This window comes from Parasteatoda tepidariorum, chromosome 6, assembly GCF_043381705.1.
Source record: "Parasteatoda tepidariorum isolate YZ-2023 chromosome 6, CAS_Ptep_4.0, whole genome shotgun sequence".
In the NCBI taxonomy this organism is placed as follows: domain Eukaryota; kingdom Metazoa; phylum Arthropoda; class Arachnida; order Araneae; family Theridiidae; genus Parasteatoda; species Parasteatoda tepidariorum.
In genome coordinates this window covers 75,616,224-75,640,153 of record NC_092209.1, presented here as the reverse complement: position 1 = coordinate 75,640,153, position 23,930 = coordinate 75,616,224, and the positions used below count along the sequence as shown (strand labels likewise).

The window sequence follows — 23,930 nt, the reverse complement described above, 5'->3', positions numbered from 1 at the left end:
GCTATTTTACTATTGACGCCATCGATGCTCAATTAATTGTGAAATAGTTCTAAACCAGTTGTCGTGTCTGAAAAAAAGTCTCAATACTGAAACAATAGGGGAAATGATAGGAGTTGTTTCAAAAGTTTTGATTTGTGTCCAATATAGAAACCAGCTATTTTATCTTTCTCATTAAGTGAGCTTTCTTCATATCTTAAATCTTCTAATGGCGTAGAGAAAATGTTAAAATGGGGATAAACTTAATTGTCACTGTCTAGACAAGTGATATAGCTTCTTTTGTATATTTTTTGGTTGAGTTGAATGACATTGAAACCAAATCGATAAGGCTAACCCTTCAAAAGTTAGAGAAATTTGATTATTATTAAAAAAAATTCTAATATTTGATTATATCTATTTACTAATCTAAATTTTCAATTTAGTCAACGGCAGCTCTTACGATAAATCTAATAAGACTGATACGAAGCTGCCAGAAATAATAGTTCAATCTTTATTAACGTTGCTATCGGTAAAAGTATACACCTACCCACACCTCTGACATATTTATATTGACAGGCAAAATATTCAGTTATAAGAACTATAAAGTTGTTCCCTAATGTTTCAATTACTTGTGTTTAGCTCACTAATGCTTAAATACGTTAGCTACCAATTTAATTTAAGAGAAAAGCTTAGTTTTATAATTAGGGATGAAAACTGCATTTCATATTACATTATTAGCATACCATAATATAATTTGAAGTATGTAGTAACTACTGCTGCGGTATACTAGTAATAAACTACGTATACTAGTAATAAAAAATGTTAGCTACCAATTTAGTTTAAGAGAAAAGCATAGTTTTATAACTAGAGATGAAAATTGCATTTCACATTACATTATTAGCATACCATAATATAATTTGAAGTAAGTAGTAACTACTTCTGCGGTATACTAGTAATAAACTACGTTTACTAGTAATAAAAAATGTTAGCTACCAATTTAGTTTAAGAAAAAAGCATAGCTTTATAATTAGAGATGAAAATTGCATTTCATATTACATTATTAGCATACCATAATATAATTTGAAGTAAGTAGTAACTACTGCTGCGGTATACTAGAAATAAACTACGTTTACTAGTAATAAAAAATGTTAGCTACCAATTTAGTTTAAGAGAAAAGCATAGTTTTATAATTAGAGATGAAAATTGCATTTCATACTACATTATTAGCATACCATAATATAATTTGAAGTACGCAGTAACTACTGCTGCGGTATACTAGTAATTAACTTTATATTAGTCAGTTAACAATAAGCTAATATGTATTTTCCTTTGATTGTAAATTATTTTTCAAACTTTAAAATCTGAAGTATAATTTTTAAATCAATGAAATAAGTCCATTGTCAAAATAAAAAGAATAATCTTTGCTTAGTTTTAGAGAAAAAAAATTGGAATTTTTTTATTACTTACATTTGTTTATATTTAACTTATTCATCAATTATTTAACTTGCTTATAAATCTTTTCTTTTCCAAACAATAACCTTCTTTCTAGTACTCAATTGATGCAGAGTTTTGTGCTTTGCATTTTATGTGATTTCGATGTGAATTGAGAAACTTTATGCCACTTTCGGAAAAAAAATGGCTAAAACTATTCTGGCCAAAGCTAAGTTGAGAGTGACAAGCTATTGATCCAATCATTAAGAATTTTTTTTTTCTAATTGCGGGTACTGAACTTTTCCGTTCTTCGCCTAGGACGATGCCGGAAGTACTACTCATATAACGTTACCCAATGGGCACCTGTGAACCTTGGTCACGGAGGCGAGCCCATGCCACACTGCCACACTGCCCACGCCACAGATACCCTTTTATGGAGTGGGCCACATTCACACATCACATAGTATTTTATTTTCATAACCGTCGTTGAACAGACGACCCAATTTTATGGGTTTACGACTACTAATGTTCATCTTCGTAACCTTGTTATTTTGAACCCAATCCAGAAGACAGGGAGACTCCTGGATCGAGTATTGGGAGAAATTTGCCTTCGTGTAGGACTTTTTGATGGAGGTAACCCGCAACAGCGTTACATAAAGAGGGAGACCACGAGAACATATCACTATTAACCTGACGACAAAGGGGACTCTATCCCATGATACGTCTACCACTGAGGATATTTCACGTCAGCACTGTGGTCGGTGCAAGCCGGATGCGGCATTCATATCAACTGGGATTCGAACCCGGTTCGCCTCATTGGAAGGTGAACGCTCTATTCCCTCTGCCACCGCGGCTCTCATATCACACAAAAGAGAACAACAAACAGAGAGAAACATCTATGCCCTGATTGGGATTCGGACCCGCAGCCATTGACTACGCAGTCAGGTTCACTAACCGCTCAATCATCTGGCCGGCATCATTAACAAATAAAACTAATCGTTTACAACGATTCTCACTTTTGCACATTTCTTTTCTCAATTGTGAACATTTGCTTTACATTATTAGGTAGTTTTTCTTGAATATATCTACGAAATATATTAATCATGTATTTGTATTTCATGCAGGTTTGATAAGGGCAAATACCCCCTTAATAGAAATAATTTATGAGATAATTTTGCTTAAGAGAAGTGAAATTAATTCCGTTTTATGGGATATTTATATTTTATTCTTGAATCCTGGTTTGCATAGAAAAACGACAAAAATATTAAAATTTGTTCTATTTCGTAAGAATTAGAAATTTTACCTAAATATATTAATGTATGTAAAAATTTCTAATTCATTAACATGGAGATCAGTAATTTCAACTTAAATATATTTAATTTTTACTCCTTAAAATATATGCACTGAGAAAAAAGTATGTTAAAAACTACTAGACTATGGTAAAATTTACCATACTTCTGACTCTATGGGAACACCAAAAAATTTTAACCGAAGATGATTTTTATAAAATTTCGTGCTTGGTATACAAAAGATTTATTGTGTTAAATTTACTTTTCATTTTTGCATTTTTTTTACAAAATACAAGGTAATAAAAACTTTAATTTTGAAAATCAAAATTTTTGGTAAACTATTACCGTATAAACGAGAAAATTACCAATTTTATGGTTTAAATGCCGTTGCGTTGGTTTTATAAACCAGAATTATATTTCTTTATCATAAACGTCATTATCATACAGTACGTTAGTTTTACTAGAATTTTTTCCTCCGTCTAAAGTTCTTAATTTCTAATTCCGTTTAAGCAGTTTTTTTTTTAATTTTTCGGACCTCCGAAATTTTAATATTTAAGAAAAGAAAAATGAATACTTCACGAGAAATTTTTCACTCTTTTTCTAACTTGGAGCCCATTAAAGACAAGCATTTAATACGATAACAAATCCAGCAGTCTGAATAATAATAAGGCAAACTATAATCAGTAATACAATGTATAATTTTATTGTTATTTCTTTGAAAATTTTTTTGTTTGCCTTGAGTCTGTTGAAATGTGTCTTTTTATTCATTTACAATCCCGTGGCCACATTATTAGAAGCACTATAAGATTCTATGTAAAATTTTAATTAGCAGGTGATACTATACAACTGTATTGTTTTTACTCGAATGAAATAGGTTAACATTTGTTTACGATCCTGTATCAATTGATTAACATTGTAATGTAATATGTTGAAAATAATTATATATATAAAGTATATAAAAAAATCTTTTGCATAAAAACCCCATTGCATGTATGTTTAAATATAAAAGTATTGCATATAAACTCATGCAAATCATGCAATTATTAAAAAACTGCAGTGCGTCTAATAATTTAAACGAATTATTATAATATACTAATAAAATGCTTGATATAATAAATAATAAATAATCCATATTTATAAAATATATCGTCTAATTTATCCTATCGTCAAATTTATAGTATATATGGTCTAATTTATCAAATTGATACACCAACGCTAAAAAGTGCGAACCGGTTTCAGTCAAATAGCAGCAATTAAGCTGTATAGTATAACCTGGTAATTAATATATTTTTTTTTATAGAATCTCATAATGAGTCTAATAATATGGCCAGGGACTGTATGTATGTATACTGGCATTTAATTTCGCGATCCCTACCCAGTGTGTCTCCATTTTCCGTGCGGGTCATGACCCCTTTTCTAGAAACACATCCTTAAAGTAAAAATGCGTAATAGTCAGTCTAGTATGGTGACAATCCTTAACAAACTTATGTAAAAATGAAAGGTATTTGTTCTAAACTTTTCTCAGTTTTATGCAGAATTAACGAAAATACATGATATTATATGTTACAACTGATGTCTAAAATTCACAACTAAGAATCACAATGAAAGCTGAAAATCACAAATTTTAAGCTTAGAAGACGTATAAATGGAAAATATAAGTTCACGTTAACGAAAAACAAACTTCATATTTCATTGTTTATGCTACGTTTATAACACAATTTTTTATTCAAACTGTATGCGAAGATGATTTCTATCTTTCATTCTTAAAGACGGTTAATTGACATTATGTGCATTTCTTTATTTATTTACTTGTATTGAGGATGTATGCGGTCTTTGTGTCGTTTAAGATGACTCTGTTGAACAAAACCTCTTTCACACAGGTGACACTTGTGGGGGAACTGTTTTGAGTGTTTCAGAATAATGTGCCTATTAAGAGTAGAATACTGTGTGGCCCTGTATTGGCAGGCGGAGCACTTGTAGGGTCTCTGCAGTGTGTGGATTCTTATGTGTTTGTGAAGATCTGAAGATCGGGTGAAATCTCTTCCGCAGGTGGAACATCTGTAAGGTCTGATGCCGCTGTGACTTCTCTCGTGTGTCTCCAAGTCTCCTATCCGAGTGAAGTCTCTCCCACACACTCCACAAGAGAAGGGTCTCTCTCCACTGTGGATCTTCAGGTGCGTCTTGAGATATCCTTCTTGAGTGAATGTCTTGAGGCAGTGGGGACATCCGTTGCTCCTCTCACCCGTGTGAGTAGTGAGGTGACGTCGGAGATCACCTGAGTGGTTGGTGGAGTAGACGCAGTGGGGACATCGGTGCCTTCGATCGTGTCCCTGATGGGGATGTTTCCTCCTGTGTCGCTCCATGGCATCCACGGATGTAAACAATGAACTGCAGACATCGCATGCAACACCTTTTACATCTATAAAATAAACTGTTTTTAGAGTAAATCAAGATACAAAACATAGCAAACATTTAAAAAAAACTATTATATAGTAACTTAACCAGAATGATTGAATGATTAAAATGTCTTTTGCAACAACACTCACACATTGAAAATTCTTTGAAAATTCTTGAAAATTCTTTTCTTTTGGCTTCTTGTTAATAATAAACTCACAAAGTCAGTGTCACTTTTAATAGATATAAAGCATTTATGTTTTTTTTTTTAAAAGTAAAATAAGTACATTATGAAATACTCAAGACAAACTTGCCCGCTATAGTGTGTAAAGAGAAAAAAAGAAATACAAAATGAGCAACCTATTTATTTTTGATCAAATGATCAGATTTAAATGTACCAAGATGTAATAGTAATAGTTCTAGAAGCTAAATTTGAAAAAAAATATTATAATTAATGTGTGTTAGGTTTTGAATTACAACATCAACTAAGAGAAATTAGTTTCAAACATTTCATATTTATAAACTAATTTTACCCGCAAAATATGAATAATATCTTAATTACGGTGTTTTCAAGGAGGTTGTAAATTAAAATTGGGCCATTGCTATTAAACTGAATGAATCGTTGTTCTTCAAGTAACTCTTAATTCTCTTGTTAAAATGGAAAATACCTTATTAAAAGAAGATAAGCATGCACACGTAAAAAAAGTTCCACACACACTACCTAATTAATGCAAATTCTTATGAATCCCCAACCCAAAAGGAGCATCTGAAATTATAGAAAAGATTCATAGTGCAGGTGCATAGATATAAAAACCTTACAGATAATATAATTTAGGGTGAAATGCTGAAACGATCATAAAGAGGTAAGATTTCAAAAAACATAAATGGACGTATAAGTGGGCGTTAAATGTCATAAGTCGGTATTATTTTATAAATCTTGCTCACTGAAAAGTACCACGCCCTATTATGAAATTTGCTTTTCTAAATATATTTTTACACAAAAAATATTTCTAACAACTATTTATTATTTTTTATAATTTTACTTAATAATAGTCAGAAAAATTTTGAGTTGTAAAGTGTACTATTTCTGTAAAATTTTAATGTATATAACTTTTTCATTGCAAAATAAAACGTTTGTATGAAATCGGCTGACTAGCTCTTGAAAAATATCTGAGTTCTTATATCTGAGTTCTTATTAATTTGAATTTTCAGGAACTATTCGACCGTTTTCAGCCAAATTTTGACATAAAGGTAAAACTAGCAGAATGGATAAAAAATATCAAGTTTTAGATTTTTTACACCATCGGTTTTAAAGATTTTTTTTTAATTTGGAAAGATTCATACTTGTTTTAGATTATTTTCTTTAAATTCGTAGCCTGAGACTTATTTAATTAATGAAGTTAATTATTTTTATCATATTTTGCTCAGTTTTTAGTCGGTTTTTAGCTCAGTTTATATAAAAAATCATTTGATAAAAAGAATAAAATTAGGTTCTTATAAAATTTTAAGACGAAATGTTGATTTTTTTAAAGAAATGTTTGTATTACTACATGCAAGACTTGGTTAATACAAAATAAATTAATTTCTAGTTTGACATAGCCGCGAATTATGTTGTTACTTGAAATTGCCACTTTATACCAGAATTGTTCAAAAAATATAATGTGGTTCTTACTGCATGATTTACCACGGTTAAAGTAAATTTTTATTCCTTTTTTATGACTACATTGCCATACCAGAATGGAAAGTCACATAAACATCGTTAAAAAAGGTTTAAATATATTTTTATCTAAAGAAAAAATTAAAATATTTGATTCTTATTTCTTAAACACTTAAACTAAAAAGTAACTTAGGCAACGTTTTATTTCAGAAAATACCATTAAAATTTAACAAACGTAAAGAAAGCTAAGTTTTTAAACATATAGTTCTCATGTTACAGCTGTACATATGTTACAAATTATTAAACTTTAAAAAATTGCAATTACTTGTAAGTTTATGGTGTGAAAAATCAATAGCTTGATAATTTTTAAATCAGTTGCCGGTTTAACAATCATAACGAATATTATAAAAATACTTTTTATTGTTTAATTTAATACCGAAGTACCCTTGAAGTTAAAACATTAAAAACATAATACAAGTAGTACTGATTGAAATAGAAAATTATGAAAAAAGCTAAATAATCACTTTGGAAAAAAATTTCAATTCACTCACAGAGTATATAAGGTATTTTTAATACTGTCACAGTGTCAAATGCATACTACATCCCTAAACTTGTCATTTGAGTTATGAAATACACTGCTATTAATATGAATATCATTAAAACATTTCTTAATATTAAATAATACTTCTTAAATTGAATTGTATAAATAAAATCAACGCAGCAGAAAATGTTTTGTAAGAAAGTAGTAAGAAAAATAATGTATTTGTTCAAGAAGACAAAAAGGTAGAAAAAACATGTTTAACATGCATTTCACTCGTTAAAATGTTAAAGACATGTTGCAGGGCCAAAAAAAAAGCATTTTGTTTATCAATATTGACAGCTTTTCTTCTTCTGAGCTTAAATTTTCTGTAAAAGAAAAGCATCACGACTGTGTAAGCCTTTTAGACTATAATAACATATAGTCTAAAACTCTAAATATATAATCGTTTTATAGTTTAAAACTATAAAATGCTTAGATTTAAAGCAAAAAAAAAACATTATTACCGAAACTTTAACGATTATTAAGGCATAGATTTTATTATTTATACTTGGTTGGGTGGTTTCTGTCTCCCTTTTCAAGTTTATTCCAAGATCGGAGGCATATTTTCCTCCATACCACACCAGAAGCTCTTGAAATGGTAACACTTCTCTGTATGTCTTGTAATAGATTTGCTTCTTGTACTGGATTGCCACTAAATTCTGTTTCTCTTCCTTATCAGCACAATTCACGAATCTCAACCAATTGGAAATATCCTTTTTGAATCCCTCAATAAAATGATCCACTTTTCCTCCCTTCCATATCTAAACAAAAAGAAGTAAACATTGTTTAACAAGGTAACAAAACTGAATGTATTGACAGTTACAATATACATAGCAAATAAGAGAGTACTTCAGAAAAATTTGCCAAAAATTATAACTATTGAAATATAATTGTGCGAAGCAAACTGGTTTTAAGTTTAAAGAGCTTTAAATAAAGTATTTTTTTAACTAACAGACTTTAAAAAAATTGTAAGTTCTCTGATATTAATTAATCGGTATACTCTTATAGAAATATTTAAAATATTATGAGAATTATTCATGATTTTGATCATTCAAACAATATCATTGTTTGAGTTTTTTAAAAATAGTTTTACTTTTTTATAAGAATCTTTATTTTTTTTAAAAAAAATATGAGGTTGCAAAACAATTTTATCTGCGCCTAAGAATACGTATTATTCCTTTTAATCTCACATACTAAATATGCTAAGTATAATATTAATTTACACTATCAAGTAAAGGCATTGGTATCTCTTACTCCATTTATTTTTTAATGAAATTAATAAATTTTAATCTAATTAAAGCAAATACCTAAAAATCTGTATTCTAAATTATTGAATTTTTTCTTTAAGAGAGTAATGAAAAATATAATTTGAAAAAAGAAAAATATTTTGAAAGTAACTAGTTTTACCATCCAAGCATAACCAGATTTTTCAGCCTCTTTCTGTGTTTTTATAATTTTCCCTTTGTAAGGTCCAAAAACTGTGCCAATCGGCAATGGTATTTCAGTCCATATTCCAAGTCCTGCTTTGGGAATGCTCGATATTCCAATAGAGAGAAAACTTGGAATTGTCAGGTCTGCTCTATCTGGTGTATTTTTGGGAACCTATATTGCCCGTAAATTGTCCTCTTTAATTTACATTTATTATCAGAAACATCGTACTATACAGATATGCAACAGATCAAAACATAATATTTTTACTTAATAAATGTTCTTATATCGATTTTTTATGTCTGGAAAGGTATAAGACATTTGATCAAAATTTGGCATTTTTTAACAGCATTTTTACAGAATCAAACTATAATTTGATGCTACAACAATGTGTTTATGATTTTAATCTCTACAAAGATATTAGAAAATAAATTCCTTTACCAATACCATTCTGTGGTTATTTTTACTATAAGAAATACATAACTGACGTCTATTTTGTCCGACGCCAAATTCGTATGTTTAGGACCTATAGCAAATATGTAAAAAAAACAACCTTATAAATAATATGATCTACTTTAGGAAGTTAAAAAGGTTGGTTTATATATTTTAAATACTCATTTTCTGAAATTTAAAGTACATATGGCCATACATTTAGGCTGACAAGTATTTCTTCATCAAATTAATTTCTTAAAAACAAATAGGTCATAGGTATATTCTTAGGAAGTATCTAAGTAACTGACTTCAATGAAGCATTGAATACTTAGATAGATTGAAAAATTTATTGTGACTCATAAAAAAATTTTAAGTAGGGGAGAGTGGGGTCAATTGTAACATTTTTTACTTAACTATTTTTAACTAACAAAAAATCCAATATATTATTAGTATTAATTGACAGACGAGTAAAGTAGGCTATCCTCTACTAGAAAAAAAATAAATACCTGATTTTAAATATTATTATATTAGTTATTAACAATTTTTGACATTCGTGCAGTTGTTACAATTGTCCCCACTTACGGGGTCAATTGTAACAGTTCATAAATTCAACTAAAACATAGTTAATTATACATATTATCATAGTTGTGATATATTTTTTTATTGATCAAAATAGTAGTGATATTTTAGGAGTAAAAATAATAATGAGCAGAGACCTAAAGGGTTAAACTTTTAACTTTAAGGGGTTAAAAATTTTAATTTATGCTGTGAAAGGTGACAAATAAAATAATGCACATGCAACATAATATAAATGATATAGGAAACTATTGGTGGTTCTTAAAGAGTTAAGTAATGGTTTGTAAACATAAGATTATTTATTTTCAGCTGTTACAATCGTCCCTTTACTTATTGTTACAATTGTCCCCAAGACGCCATTTCAGCTTCATTTGTTAAAAACAATGCTAGTTAATTAGCAAAACTAATCTTTTTTTTTTTGAAATGTTAATTAAGGTGTCCACTTACATATTCGGTTACTAATTTTTATTTGTTTAAACAAAATTACTTTGTTACAATATAATATTCTAATACCAAAAAAAGTACTTGCGTGGCGTGAAAATATCTTTTGTGATGTAACTCTTTCAAAAGTACATAAAAATGGTTGCCATCAGGGGTGTACATGTAGATTTATTAAATACACCTTGTGCGCCACCTAGGAACCAAATCTAGAACCCGACACTCGAAATTTTTGCTCTGTTACAATCGTACCCTGTTACAATTGACCCCACTCTCCCCTACTGTTTGAAAATCATAAAAATGTATTATTTTTTTTTCTTCAGAAATGACAAAGTGTTTAACAATCCTAATAAATCCTGAATCAGATGATCTTAGCTTGAACCATGTAAACAAAAAAAGTTTTATTAAAATCAACATAAAATACCACTCATAACTTAATGCAAACTGAAGGCAGAAAAAATAACCAAATTATAATATAATATTACCTTCATTAAAATATATATAGCTCTTAATAAATGCAATATTGTTGAAAGTCTTTAATGCAAAGATCACTTCTGTTCTTTTTGAATATCATTAAAAAAATTTAAAAAAAGTATTTGTTATTATGTTATAAATTTTAGAAAGACTGAACAAGACTATGAAATATGAGTTTTAAGGGTCGTTGTTTAATTTAAAATTTGTTATGAAATTCGGTGGAATTCTAGTAAATTTAATTACAGTTTAGTTAGTGTAAATATTAGTATAGTATAAATTTATTCAATTTGCAAATCGTTGATATATATAGAACTTAATCCACAGAACACGCGTATTAAACTACTGCTTTCTATTGCTAATTATCACATCAACAAAAATCTATGCATACAAATTCCTATTTAACCATTTAATACTTACTCTTCTATCACATACCCAAAGCATAGGGCCGTGTTTTGGACAAGCACCTTTATAGTCACAGTCACAAAAGTCACAATCTGTACACAAAAGAAATAAATCACTAATTTTGTGCTTACGCAAAATGCTTATATATACGATGATTATATAGAGAAATTTTCCTTGAGTTATACATAATAGGTAATTTAAATAGACTCTCTTATTTTAAAAACAAATAAGACCAAAGGTTAAATTTTTTAAAAAATAAAGTAAAATTCAAACGAATAATTTTTATGCAAAATATTTTAACTTATTTTTTGTTAGTAACAGCAAGTGTTGCGCTCAAATTTTCTGAAAGAAAAGGGAAATATAAACTACACATCCAATATGTTTCTTAGATAAGTGATGAACATAAAAAGTATGTTATTTAAATATATTTAATATGTTTTTAGGAGTTTAATTCACTAAATATAAATAAACTGCAAAAAAATGAAGGTTATTATTGCAGCGGTAAATTAAATTGAAAGCAAATTACCATTACTATTTTTTAAATTTCAAATTCATCTGGAATGTTATTAGAAAAAAACATAATTACTCTAAAATAATTATAAAAGGTAAATTATAATATTACAAGAAATTAAATTAAAGCACTTATAATTTGTATTTTTTAGCATTTTGCCTGTTGGAATATGGAAAAAACGACATAATTCTAAAATACAAGTTTAAGTATATTATTCCTTTAGCAATATTTTCCAAAATATTGAAACGAAAGCATATTTAGTAAAATGCGAAGGTGGCTTATAGTTAACTAACAGCGTTTTGAAACAAAATTAAGTTTTTCATTGGAATAAATTTACTTTTAGAATAAATTTAGTTTGTGTGTGTGGAATAAATTAAATTAAGAAACATTGAAAGATCTTTTTAAAACTACAATGCTTTTTCCACAATGTCTTATTAATTACGATGTCTTATTAAGTATAATCCTTCAAAAATGTGAGTTAACAGCAGAACAAAACAGCTTTTAACTGTCTTTCAATACACACATTTCTTAGTTTCAGTGTTCGGAATTGATTGCTTAGTTCTTTGAGGATAAAAAAGAGTTTAAAAAATGAGCTTTTTAAATCTCATCAAAAAATTATTTGTTTTTTTCTGATTTTATGTACTTTAAAGTGAGCTAGCAATTCAAAAATTAGTTAAACAAATAAAATACTCAGAATAGCGTGTATCTGCATTATTTGATAATTTAATATTTATTTTATAAATAAGTTTCATACTTACACAAGAACTCGTCATCACTAGAGACGTCCTCTTCTTTGTAGGATTTTTGTTTCACATTCCTTTTAGGATACCGACTTGGAGTTTCAAGCTCTAGGTAGGAATTGATGTAAGAATTGAGTTGGTTGGTATTTATTAACGATATGTTTATCAGAACTTTGTAAATTGTTGTTTTTTATAAGTAAGGAGCTACACAAACAGTAAAACCAAACGTATATATATGTATGTATGTATGTGTATATATATCCAATTAGGTAACAAAAACTGAGTTAGATAATACGGAAAATAAGTGTATCTGTATTATTAGATAATACGTAAAATTGAAATAAATAACACTGCCACAGATGTGTTTTTTAAAACTAAAATCACTTGTAATATTATCCGAAAAAGATAATTTCTTTACACGTTTACAAATACTTATCTAATTTGAAATAAAAATTCTTCCAGTGCATGAAATTGTTCTAAAAGGCATTTCATTCGAATTATACAATTTTGTTTCAAACTAAAATAATTAAGCTTTTTAAGCATCCATTTATGACACTTGTTCATTATAGGATAATTCATCAAATACGATTTGCAAAAATCTTATAAGATGTCTTATTCTAAAAAAATTACTGAGACATATTTTCGAATGATATCGAGGCGGAAATGATGAAAAAATTACCAAACCTTCATATGATAAAATGTTAAAATTATTTGTTACAATTCATTAGTAGATAATAATTTACAAGACAAAGGCATACCAATTGCTATTTTAATTACGTCTAGGGTTTATGAATTTAAAACCCGTTTGGTGTTGCTAAATGGTGATTTTCCATTTTACGAATTTTCCAAATAACGAACTTTTTTATCGGGATTTAGCAATTTCGTTAAACAGAGGTCCGACCATATTTCGATATTCAACATTTCACAAACTTGATTCCAGAAGTAGAAACTAACATGTAAAATTATTAAAAAAGATACCAAAGAGTTGAGAATTGATTTCGTTACTACATCCAAGACTTCTTTACGAGCTACATATCTATATATTTTGAGGAAAATTTTTTATGCACAATGCTATAGTTCATATAATTTTGAATGGGATTCATCCTTTAGCAAACATGAGAAAAATCAACCATTATATTAGTGTCGTAATTCCTTATTTGGAGGTAGTAGAACAAAAAATAATTGTCAATACTATAGCTCAATCTTGTCATAAAAAGCATTGTTCAATATAAATCGATGTGTTTGTTTCGTAATAGCACACACCATTTAATAATTTTTTAAAAACCATTTAGTTTGTTATATAATAACAGTTTTTCTTAGAAACATTTACTGAACATTTCTGCAACATCAGAATTGCCACTAATTCTTGATTGACTGTTCTTTAAAAATCTGACCTTCAAAAAATTATAGACTTTCTGTTATAATTGTAACTTTCAAATGTTTTGGAGATGGATTCCACAACAATATTTTGTAGTGCCATATAAATGAATAAAAAATGTTTTTTTGTAAATATTATTAAAATTGAATTGTAATACCCTATTCATTATAATAACTCCGCTGTATTTTTGAGAGGAAGAAAATATTAGAGAATTTCCTCAATCTGTAGTTGACATTGATATTACTCTTACATACACTAGTGTAACTTTTAATTCATTAATTTAAAGTCAAAAACGTAATTAAATTTTGAGAAAGTATTGTAAAAAGGTAAATAAACATAATATCCGGTTTAAACATACCGTTCTTAATAACGTAAGTATTTGAAGCAAAAGTAATGAAACATTATTATGATAGGTCTATTTATTCTACAGACGATTGCATAACCCATGAAAAGCATAAATCTACATTTTAAAATTAAATGTATCTTTTTACTTTTATCTATTTCGTTCTCAAAGGCCAGATCTTCTTCAGGGGACAATGGCTCCAAAGCTTCAAAATGGCGCTGAGCTCTCTCCAATAATATCTTTGCGAATTTCTTTAAACCCATTTCTCTTGGGTGAATTTTTACCTCTTGTTCCGTCTGAAATGCAATTTATTGATAACTAATTAATATTCCAAAATAAAATTATCCTTGAAACGATTTGCATTTTCCAAATAAATAAATGCAACAAAATAATTAAAAATGACTAAGTTTCTCTTTTGGAGAATGCAATAATACGATTTTTTTAAAGTAATAAAGGGCATAGCATGGGTTCCTTGATATTTAAATCATATCTTTAAATCTTGCTGGGTACTTAAATCACCTTCTTTCTATAACTCAAAAATCCTCATAAGCAATATATTAATTAGTTTATTAACATTTTTTGACGGATAAACAATAAAAGCATAAATGCCAATGTTTTAAAAAAAAAACTTCGTTTATGCTCACAAAATAATTAATTAGACAAAATAAATTAAAAGTACCACAATAAAAAATTTCATAACATTGAAGCTAAACAAAGCATTCACATTTTGCTCAATAAAATATTTGTGATTCTTTCCTCTTAGATAATTCTTCGAAACACGCAGTAGTCGTGAAAAGGTTGAACCCAAATCACTTTCAAAATCAAAGCAACTCTTTGAAATAGTTTTTGAGAGAATCACAAGAGAAGTTGATACAAATGACAAATGAAAATGTCACCCTACACTTTCTTTCATTTTTCAATAAATTCCCCACATTTCGAACCAAAATCTTGTGTCACTGATTTCTCTTCAAATATGTATTAAAATGCATTTTAAGTTTTACGAAATTAATCTTGCAAAGCATCAAAAACTCTTTTTACTAACAAAGTAACAGATAGTAAATGTAATACCTCATAAGAGGGGAAACCATCTCCGACATTCATTTTATAAGGCGAGATCTGCAGCAAAAAGCAAACATAATCAAACTGACCTTATTCTTACTTGAAACTAAGGAACTCCCCATAGGAGATAATTTTCTAAGAAAGGGCTTTACTTTTAGAATTATGAGGATTAAATTCTGTTGATATGCGCGTAAAGGGAAACACAAAATTGCCATTTCATAAAATTTATTGAGCAAAAATTTTAGATGAATGTATGAGTCCATTTAAACCTTTCGAAAACCAATACAGTAAATTATTAATTTATGCAACATGAAATTAAGATTTAAAAAAATATATTAGGATGTCTGTAGTTCTTTTTCTTCCTTCCTACATATAGAGGAAGTACTTAAACGTTATCAAATTTTAAGTGATTTTTTTTCGTTCCAATCCAAGTAAAAAGAATTTCCTTTATTTGAAATTGGAAAAATATAACAGAATAAAAAGAAATTATATTTTAGAGTCTGTCAAAAATATTTCATCCAACTATATTTTTTTGACAAAATTTAATCAGTCGATGATGACATTTGTTTGAATTTATATCTATGTATATAGTACTAACGTATTACATGTATGCTGTTGATGAAGCAACAATCTACGCTCCTTTACTAAGAGAAAAAAAAAGTATTAATCTAAAATTCTTCTCAGTCGATAATTAATATTTCTATTATTACTAATTCATTATCAAAGTTTGATTACATTGGTTTCTCGGTAATTTATACTCCGAGGAAAAAAAAGTATGATCAAAACTATCAAAATATAGTTTTGATCATACATTTACTGTGTTTCTGGGCTATGGAAGCAATAAAAAAATACGGTAATTTTTACAGAAGCACTTTTGGTCAAATTTACAATAGAATACGGCTGTTCGGTAGTAGATGTGAAATTTTTTCATGACACCTTAGAGCCAGAAATAAAAACCATTTATTAACCATTAAAACTATTGCATTTAATTTTGAGTTTTGTATTTTTTTTTTGAATGCGTGGTAATAAAAGCAATAATTTTGAAAACCAGAATTTCCAATAAACTAATACCATACAAACTAAAAATTAAAAAATTAATAATTTTAATACCATATATGTTTTTATCAGTTTTAACTGTTGTTTTTTTATCAGAAGAATCATTACCATACAATTACGGAACATTTAAACGGAAATTACTTTCTCCATGTTTAACACAATTCTTGGTAGAATTCATTTTACTATAAATTTAACTTAAAGCTTTACGTTATCTTGTTGGTTTTTAAGCACCATTTCTCAATTCATCAAAAGCAATTAAAAAAAACATTAATATTAACAAATATTTTTGTTGTTTTTATATTTAAAAAAAAGTGCGTACTCCGAAAGGAGGTCATAAATAAATGTCGTAAATAGCATATTATTATTAATTCCCAGAATACTAAATTTTATTAAGCTACACGCTATTTTTTATTATTACATTTAAAAATTAAATTTGTTATAATTCATGACTATTTCTCTCAAATTGCTTGCTACATTTGCATTTAGTTCTGCAAAATAATATTTCTAAAAAAAGGAAATCGGATATTAAAAATTATTTCACGTAATTCAATAATATATTTAGAATAAATCTGGCAAACATAATATTCTTATTCCCTTTGTAATAGGTTTTTATTAACAATTGATTTTCAAAATTTACCACTTACATTTTCTTTCAATTTTAACTTTTTCTCACTATTCTGATTAGTCTCTGAAAGGAAAAACACATTTTCAAGAAAATCTTGCCAAATAATTTTATCAATTCTTTAACTAGATGTCTCATACAAGCAAAAATATATTGAAACAATTATAATTCTTACTTTTTTGACCATTCTTTTCTTTTCTCTTTTGTGTTTCTGATACAGCAAATAACTTGAAATTAGTTTTCTCGAAGCCTTTGACTGTCAAAAGAATATAAGATAACATAAAACTGTTTTTTTTTTGCATTTATATAAATACTTGATCTTGCTTAATTTGGATGTGGGGAATTCGAATCTGAAATTACTTTTGCTTCTAAAGCTGCAGTTTTTAATGACATTTTCAATCGATTTTTGCTCCAAATGTACAAGTTAAAAATTGCTATTCGTAACAGGAAGCCCCATAAATGTTATGATAGGCATTTAGGGGAGTTAGGGTGCATCATCAGGTATGAAATTCCATAAGAACCTATGCCCAAAACTTTCATATTACAGTTCTAGGATCACTTCCCTATTCTGATCTGTTCAGAAGTATACGAAGAAATGTTTTATAGTAGAAAACACCTGTAGCGCCGCATGACAGCACATGTTCATATGCAATTATAATTCCGACGATAATTTTATTCAACTCCCTTAGAAGTTTGTAGTAGGATTTATGAGATCCCTTGTTATATATAACCTTTATGAACTTGTACTTTTCAACCAAAAATAGACTAAAAATGTCATTTAGAAAGAAAAGAAACATGGCTTTTAGAGAAAAACCGATTGTAGATTTGAAGTCAGTGATATGAAAATATCTAGCATCTGTTAAAAATTCCCATAATATAGAAAATAAAAAAAATGTTTTCCATTACAAAATTTTTTTTAAGAAGTTTTTTCGTTTAAGTTAAAGAATTGTATTAATTCAAATCTGAAATCAGCGATAAATTGTTCCTTTCTGGAAATATTGTTCCCCAGTTCCCATTAAAAGAACCAAAATTGTCTAATTTATAAGAAGCTAAGCAACCCTAATAATTCAAATTGCAAAATAAGGCTTGACATTGCTTTCAATTTGTTATAAGCTCTGTATTTTCATTTAGGTTCCATATGTTTTATAAGATAATAGCTGAAATATATAGATACAATATATATATATATATATAAAATATACGTATAGATAAAAAAATATATATAAAAGGGATTTGAAACACAGATTTTGGAATGGATAATGGAATACTATATATTTAAATTATAAATCACTTAGTCAATTTAAGAAAACATGGATACACCGCTGCACCACTCATCTCTCTCTTATACATGCTATGGGGAAAAAAAACTACTCTTAGCTTAAAGCTACTGAGATATAATAATGAGAAGGAAAATAATCAAAACTAAATCCGGTTTTTACGACAAAAGCCAAATTATGACAACCAAAATGTTTCAACTACTGTTGATTCAACTCCATCTCTTTTTTCATCGCAATAGGTTCTTTAGTAATTAAGAAGATTTCTTTTTTGTGTTATTACGTTCTACACTTTTATACAAATATTTTTGAGCTAACGTAAAATATGGTTAAAAGTATTCCGTTCTGATAAAAGCAATGTTTAAGTATGAAAATGTATTTTAAGGTATTAAGCTTCACACACAGCAAATAATAATTAAAAATTAAGAAAAAATATCATGCATGTTTGTCGTGAACAGATTTGCGCTAGGCAGAAAAATTTCTTCTTTTGCTTTAATAAAAAATATTTTTAAAACATCCTTATTTAAAATTCAGCGTTGTACTTTTAGGCCTTCACATTTTAATCATTGAATTATCATGACAACTGATTATTTATAACTATTTATTAATTATAAATTTAATTAAAATTTTCTTACACAATATGTATTTGAATAAAATTTTTGATATAATTTTAATGCGTTTGCTTTTTCACTATGTAACTATATTTTTTTTCTAAAAATTGAACATATTTTAAATTTGAGAGTACCTAGCAAATAAAATTCATAGTTCTCATTTAGTGATACTTAGATTAACGTCTTACCATGGCGTTGACTTCTTGAAATACTTTTCTGGTTTCTCTGAATCTTTTTGGCTTGTGAAGTGCCTTTTTCTTCGGGTTCCAGAAATTTAGGAAGTTTCGTAGCAACTCCTGAAATTGAAATTAAATTTATTAAGAATAAAAAAAATTTTCTTTTCATTTAAAACATATGTATTATAAAAATATATAAGCAATTACATTATGCTTATTTTTGAAATCCTATGTTTTTTTTAATTGATAAATAATAAAACTTTCTTAAGAATATGTTAATTAATGTTTAAAAATGTGTACTTTAAGAATGTTTGAAAAATTATTAATAGAACTGAAACACTATTCATTTTTTTTCTCAACTGAGTTCGATCCAAATGGCAGACTAAACAATCGGCGTAAGCACACAGCAATGTATACGTTAAATCTGTAGTGACTGGAAGTCCTCTAATCGGCTGGGAAGTGAAATTGTAGAGAAAGAGAGGTACCAGCTCAGGCGCTGTCCACGTCGTCTGTCCAGCATCTAAATTACATGGTTTATTCTTACTATGTCCGGAAAGGGATAGAACCCTGAGAATAAGGATGGGTGCGTGGCCACAGTTGACTGATGATGTCCTTTCAACGATATTCTTAAAATCAGAGTTCATCAAAATTATTTTCTTATTTCATTATCTATTGTAATAAAATTTTCAAATACTCCCTGGAATTGTTCAAAGCATATTTCATTTATAATTGTATTGACTAATTAAATTATGTGGTTATATTTATACTAATGACTAAGATCTTCTATGCAGTGTTCCAGAAAACTGAAGGAAAAAAATATTACAAAAAGGGACCAACTAGAAGCGTTTAATTGGTACATCAAAAGAAACAAATCTATATATGTCTTTTAGAGAACATTTGCAAGTCTTAAATCCATTAGGTGTCTTAATTACCATAGTTTGTGTGACAAATCACGATACGGAAACATTCGAATGCTTATTCCAAACTTAACATACGGTTCCCAATTTTGTCTTCACAAATAATGAAAAGGAGAATATTTTGTCTAATTTAAAATTCGATAACATTCAGATACATATTTCCCAGTTTCAGATAAGTATTCGAACAATATATAACTTTTTCTAGTTGGATATTAGAAAATAACAAGTGGTCTAGGTATTTAGTGGTGTTCTAATTACTTAAATTATTATTTTATTTAGTTATCATTCATTTAAATCTAAGAGAAAATTAAAAACATAACAACACTTTCATGGAATATCGAATTTAAAACTACGAATTCTCAAAGAAGTATAACATACCTAAAGATTTTAGAACTTCCCAGTTTCTAACGACATTTGAATAGCGCTTTCTTTCGTACTCACTCAGAGATTCCCATTTACTGTTACAAGGCAATTTATTTATTTCACAAGTTTCATTCATTTTTCACGAGAATTCAACAAACCTACTATCGACATTTAGAACAACGTTATATCAGTCAGAAGTATTCGCTTGCTTCCAAAAGAGATAAATTTATTTACACCAAACGATTCAAAAAAATATGCAGAAAATTTTTTTAATTCGACTTCAAAATTCGTTACTAGAGTCAAAAGTAATTGTTAATACTATTTTTTAAATTTTAGAAAAAAATCAACGTTTAATTTAAAATGTAAGAAAACTTTTCAAAAAGATGTGTTTCAGAAATTTTTTTGAAAATATTTCCTTTAAAAACTTAGGTAGCAAAAATATCGTTTGCATTTCTTTTTAATTTATGACATGAATTTTTGGAAAATAAAGCAGACGATAATATTTCATCAAATCTAACAAATAAAAAGAAAATTTGCAAACGCAACGACCTGTAGGGGACGCTGTTATTTGAGACGAATGTCTGCTGGCAGAAAACGTTGTTGGACTGGAGATGTCTTTAGAGTAGCATTGTAACGTTCCTTCATTATTGAGGCTTATTCAATTTAAAGAAGAAAAATGTATGATATTCTTTCTTATGCAAGCAAAAACAAAATTTAATCTCCTTTTTTTAGAGCAGGAACATCCAAAATATATAGGAAAAATATTTGTAAATAAACAGAAAAATTTAAAACACCTCAACATCGGTGTTTATGGAAGAAAAAATAATTCTCGTATGGTGTGAATGCGTGTGAGTTTAGTGTAAGATTATTAAATTTTAGGTGCTTAGATATAAATTGCACTTCTTTAAATCGCATATAAACGTTCACTGTTAAAAATGTCTCGGAAGTAATGGTTAAATAGCAATTTATTTAATTAATATTCCACCATATTCAAACAAAACAGTCAAATAAACATAAATAAAATGGTAATCAAACTGTTAACTGTGAAAAAACCCGTTTACTGATTGTTTTCACGTAATATGGTTATGCAATCAGAATCTTATTGTACCAACTAAGAAAGCCCCTTAGTTTGTTGTAACTGCTTACATATTATAACTGCTTACATATTATAACCGAGAAGGCTTATCCATCAGTGTCATGGCCAACGGGAAGGGAGTCCAAGCGTTGACGCCACAATATTTTCTCCATTCCCTTCAACACATGAAGAATTCCAGTGCCCATTACCCAACGAAAAGCCTAGCTCCTATATCGAGTTAAATTTCCTTTTTATGATTTTGAAACCATGCTAGCCCTAAATGAATAAAAAAAACATATATTCATATATTTATGGTTTTATAACCATTCTAGTTATAAATGGTTTCTAAACTGTAAGAATAAAAAATATTCTTTTGTGTAAACTTTACTTTTAATTGGATGGACAGACTGCTGCCGTTTATTTTGCCATAATTTTGGAATGAAAATTCTAATAGTGCATTAACCTGGAATAAAGTGTCCCTACACACAATTGTTAGTATTCGTAAACATAATATTTAGCGAGACAATGCAACACTGTTTTTAGTGTGGACAGAGCGTTACCGGTTCACTCAACCACCAAGGGTGGACTTGTAAATACAAGGAGGTAATTCGTTACCAATTTCACACACATCTAAAAGCGATTTTGCCATAAATTGTAAAACTTAGAATGAATTAGAGAAAACATTAATTTCTTAAATTGAACACTTTATTTATAGAAATTGTTGAACTTCGGGATTATTAATTTTTCTATAAAATTCATACTTTACGGTGCTAATCTGTCTTCAGTATTTTGAAAGTTTTACGAAAGACCAGTACCCTGCATCTCTCGATTCGACTCCAGAGATGAAGACAGACTCTATATTGAATGGCATTTAACTTGTGTACATCTTCTTTTTCTTTGAATCGGGGACAGGGATCGACTTCGCTTAGAGTGAAATGTTTGCGTTTGATTATGAATTATTTCCGTTATCGAGGAGGTCGAACGATCAGTTGAGTTGCTTCTAACATTTCTCGATTTTTTCATGTTTGATTTCTTAGACTTTATTTGGTCTTTGGAGTGATTTGGCGTGAAGTAGAAGTTTTCTAGTCGTTTACGAAAGAAAGGTCTGGAGCCAAGTGAAATATGTTCTACAGCTTCTGCAAGTTTGTCGGTTTCTTGAAGCAATTCTTTATGGGACCTCTTACTCATCATGCAAAAATGAAAACAATTAAGTTTAAATGGTTCTTTTTTATTGAAATTGGCTAAAGTAAAATGTTGCTGGTACTTTGTATAACATAGTGCTTTTGTTAACCTAGGTAATAATTCATTAATATTTTGGAAAAATATTCCGTATTTGGAATTCTGTAATTTCTTTAATTTTCTTCACCTCTTGGTTCGAATCCAATGGCTGACAGTTTTGGGCTACTGGGCTACATTTAATTTATCTGTGCACCACTTTTTCCTTTGACTTGGGAACAACGAATAATTTCCATTATTGAGGAGTTCGTACGATCATTTGGGCTACTTCTATCTTTTCTTGGATTTTCAGTTTAAACTGTGCCGTTCATTTAAAACAATTCCATTTAAATAATTGACATTAATAAACATGAAATGATGCTGATACTTTTTATAATATTGTGCTCTTGCTAACCTTGGAACTTCAGTACTGAGTAATTATTCAACAATGACGATGTCCAAGTCAGAGTTTGAACTAGATCAGTATTCCACTATCATTCAATTCCGTTTGCACTATTCATATTGGACGATACGTATTCCTATCCTAAACGAAACGTATTTCCATTTGCTGTATCTATGGCTGATTAATCATTGATGTATTTTCAAGCGATTCTTTTCCTTTCGGGGGTGGGGGACAGTTTCGTTTAGAGTAAAATGCGTATTTTTGTTCACGAATATTCTCCATGATCTAGGAATTTGAAAAGATCACAACATTTTCTACCTCTTCAGCGATTGATAATTTTTAAACTTAATGTGATCTTTGTAGTAATTTGCCACCTTACAAATGTTTCTGATCATTTAATGAAGTGGAAGACGAAACCTGAAAACATGATTTTGATGAACTTGAAAACCTGTGATTTTTCTTTTTTTTTTAATTGTGTTTCAAATTCTTCAAGTTCTTGCTTCATTATGTTATAATTTTATTTTTAGCATTATCTACGTCTTTCTAACTTGCTGCCAAAGTAAAATTCTTTTTCGTTAGTTTTGAAAATAAATCTTTTATATATTGATTTAAACTGCTAACTATTTGCCATATGATGGACCTCTAGTAGTTATTTTATATCACCTCATAACATTATCATAAATTCGATATTTATTGTAGGGCATGGAAAATACATTTTAAAATAGCAATCCTTAAACAAATTTCATTAATTTTGAGAATCATTTTGCCACGAAATCACGCGATTTGTAACGAAACGATCAAATACATGGCGAAAATGTTTTTTCAACTCCAAATCACACCAGAGTGCATTGTATGAGATTGTTAACTAGAATGAGGAAACTAGATACTAGAAACTAGACTGAACGGACTGTATGGTTGTCAAAGAGTTGGCCTTGAACCAAACAGATTTCGGGTACAAACATCGCTTTAGACGAGGTGTAACTTAAAACTTTATTCCATCTGTCCTTGTTCGTTCGATATTGGTCCACTATGTAGTGGTTATTAGAAATGTTACATATGCATTTTATTTTAGGAAAGAAACAGATTCACCTTTCCTCGAAGAAGTAATGA

The 23,930-nt window shown here is 28.5% G+C and overlaps 2 protein-coding genes across 2 annotated transcripts; both read right to left on the bottom strand.

The window, feature by feature from the left end:
* Window positions 1-4,282: 4,282 nt before the first annotated feature.
* Window positions 4,283-14,339, bottom strand: LOC107454220 (histone-lysine N-methyltransferase PRDM9-like). The gene is made up of 6 exons (XM_071181711.1): window positions 14,198-14,339; window positions 12,347-12,436; window positions 11,093-11,169; window positions 8,735-8,929; window positions 7,836-8,088; window positions 4,283-5,115 (listed from the first exon to the last, which is right to left on the bottom strand). Exons 1-6 carry the CDS (start codon window positions 14,310-14,312, stop codon window positions 4,502-4,504), a joined length of 1,344 nt encoding a protein of 447 aa, XP_071037812.1. The 5' UTR covers window positions 14,313-14,339; the 3' UTR covers window positions 4,283-4,501.
* Window positions 14,340-15,054: 715 nt separating this feature from the next.
* LOC139425850 (uncharacterized) lies at window positions 15,055-20,406 on the bottom strand. Its single transcript, XM_071181855.1, has 5 exons — window positions 20,143-20,406; window positions 18,860-18,967; window positions 16,962-17,042; window positions 16,809-16,852; window positions 15,055-15,165 (listed from the first exon to the last, which is right to left on the bottom strand). The coding sequence occupies exons 1-5, from the start codon at window positions 20,261-20,263 to the stop codon at window positions 15,055-15,057; spliced, it is 465 nt and encodes a 154-aa protein (XP_071037956.1). The 5' UTR covers window positions 20,264-20,406.
* Window positions 20,407-23,930: the final 3,524 nt, after the last annotated feature.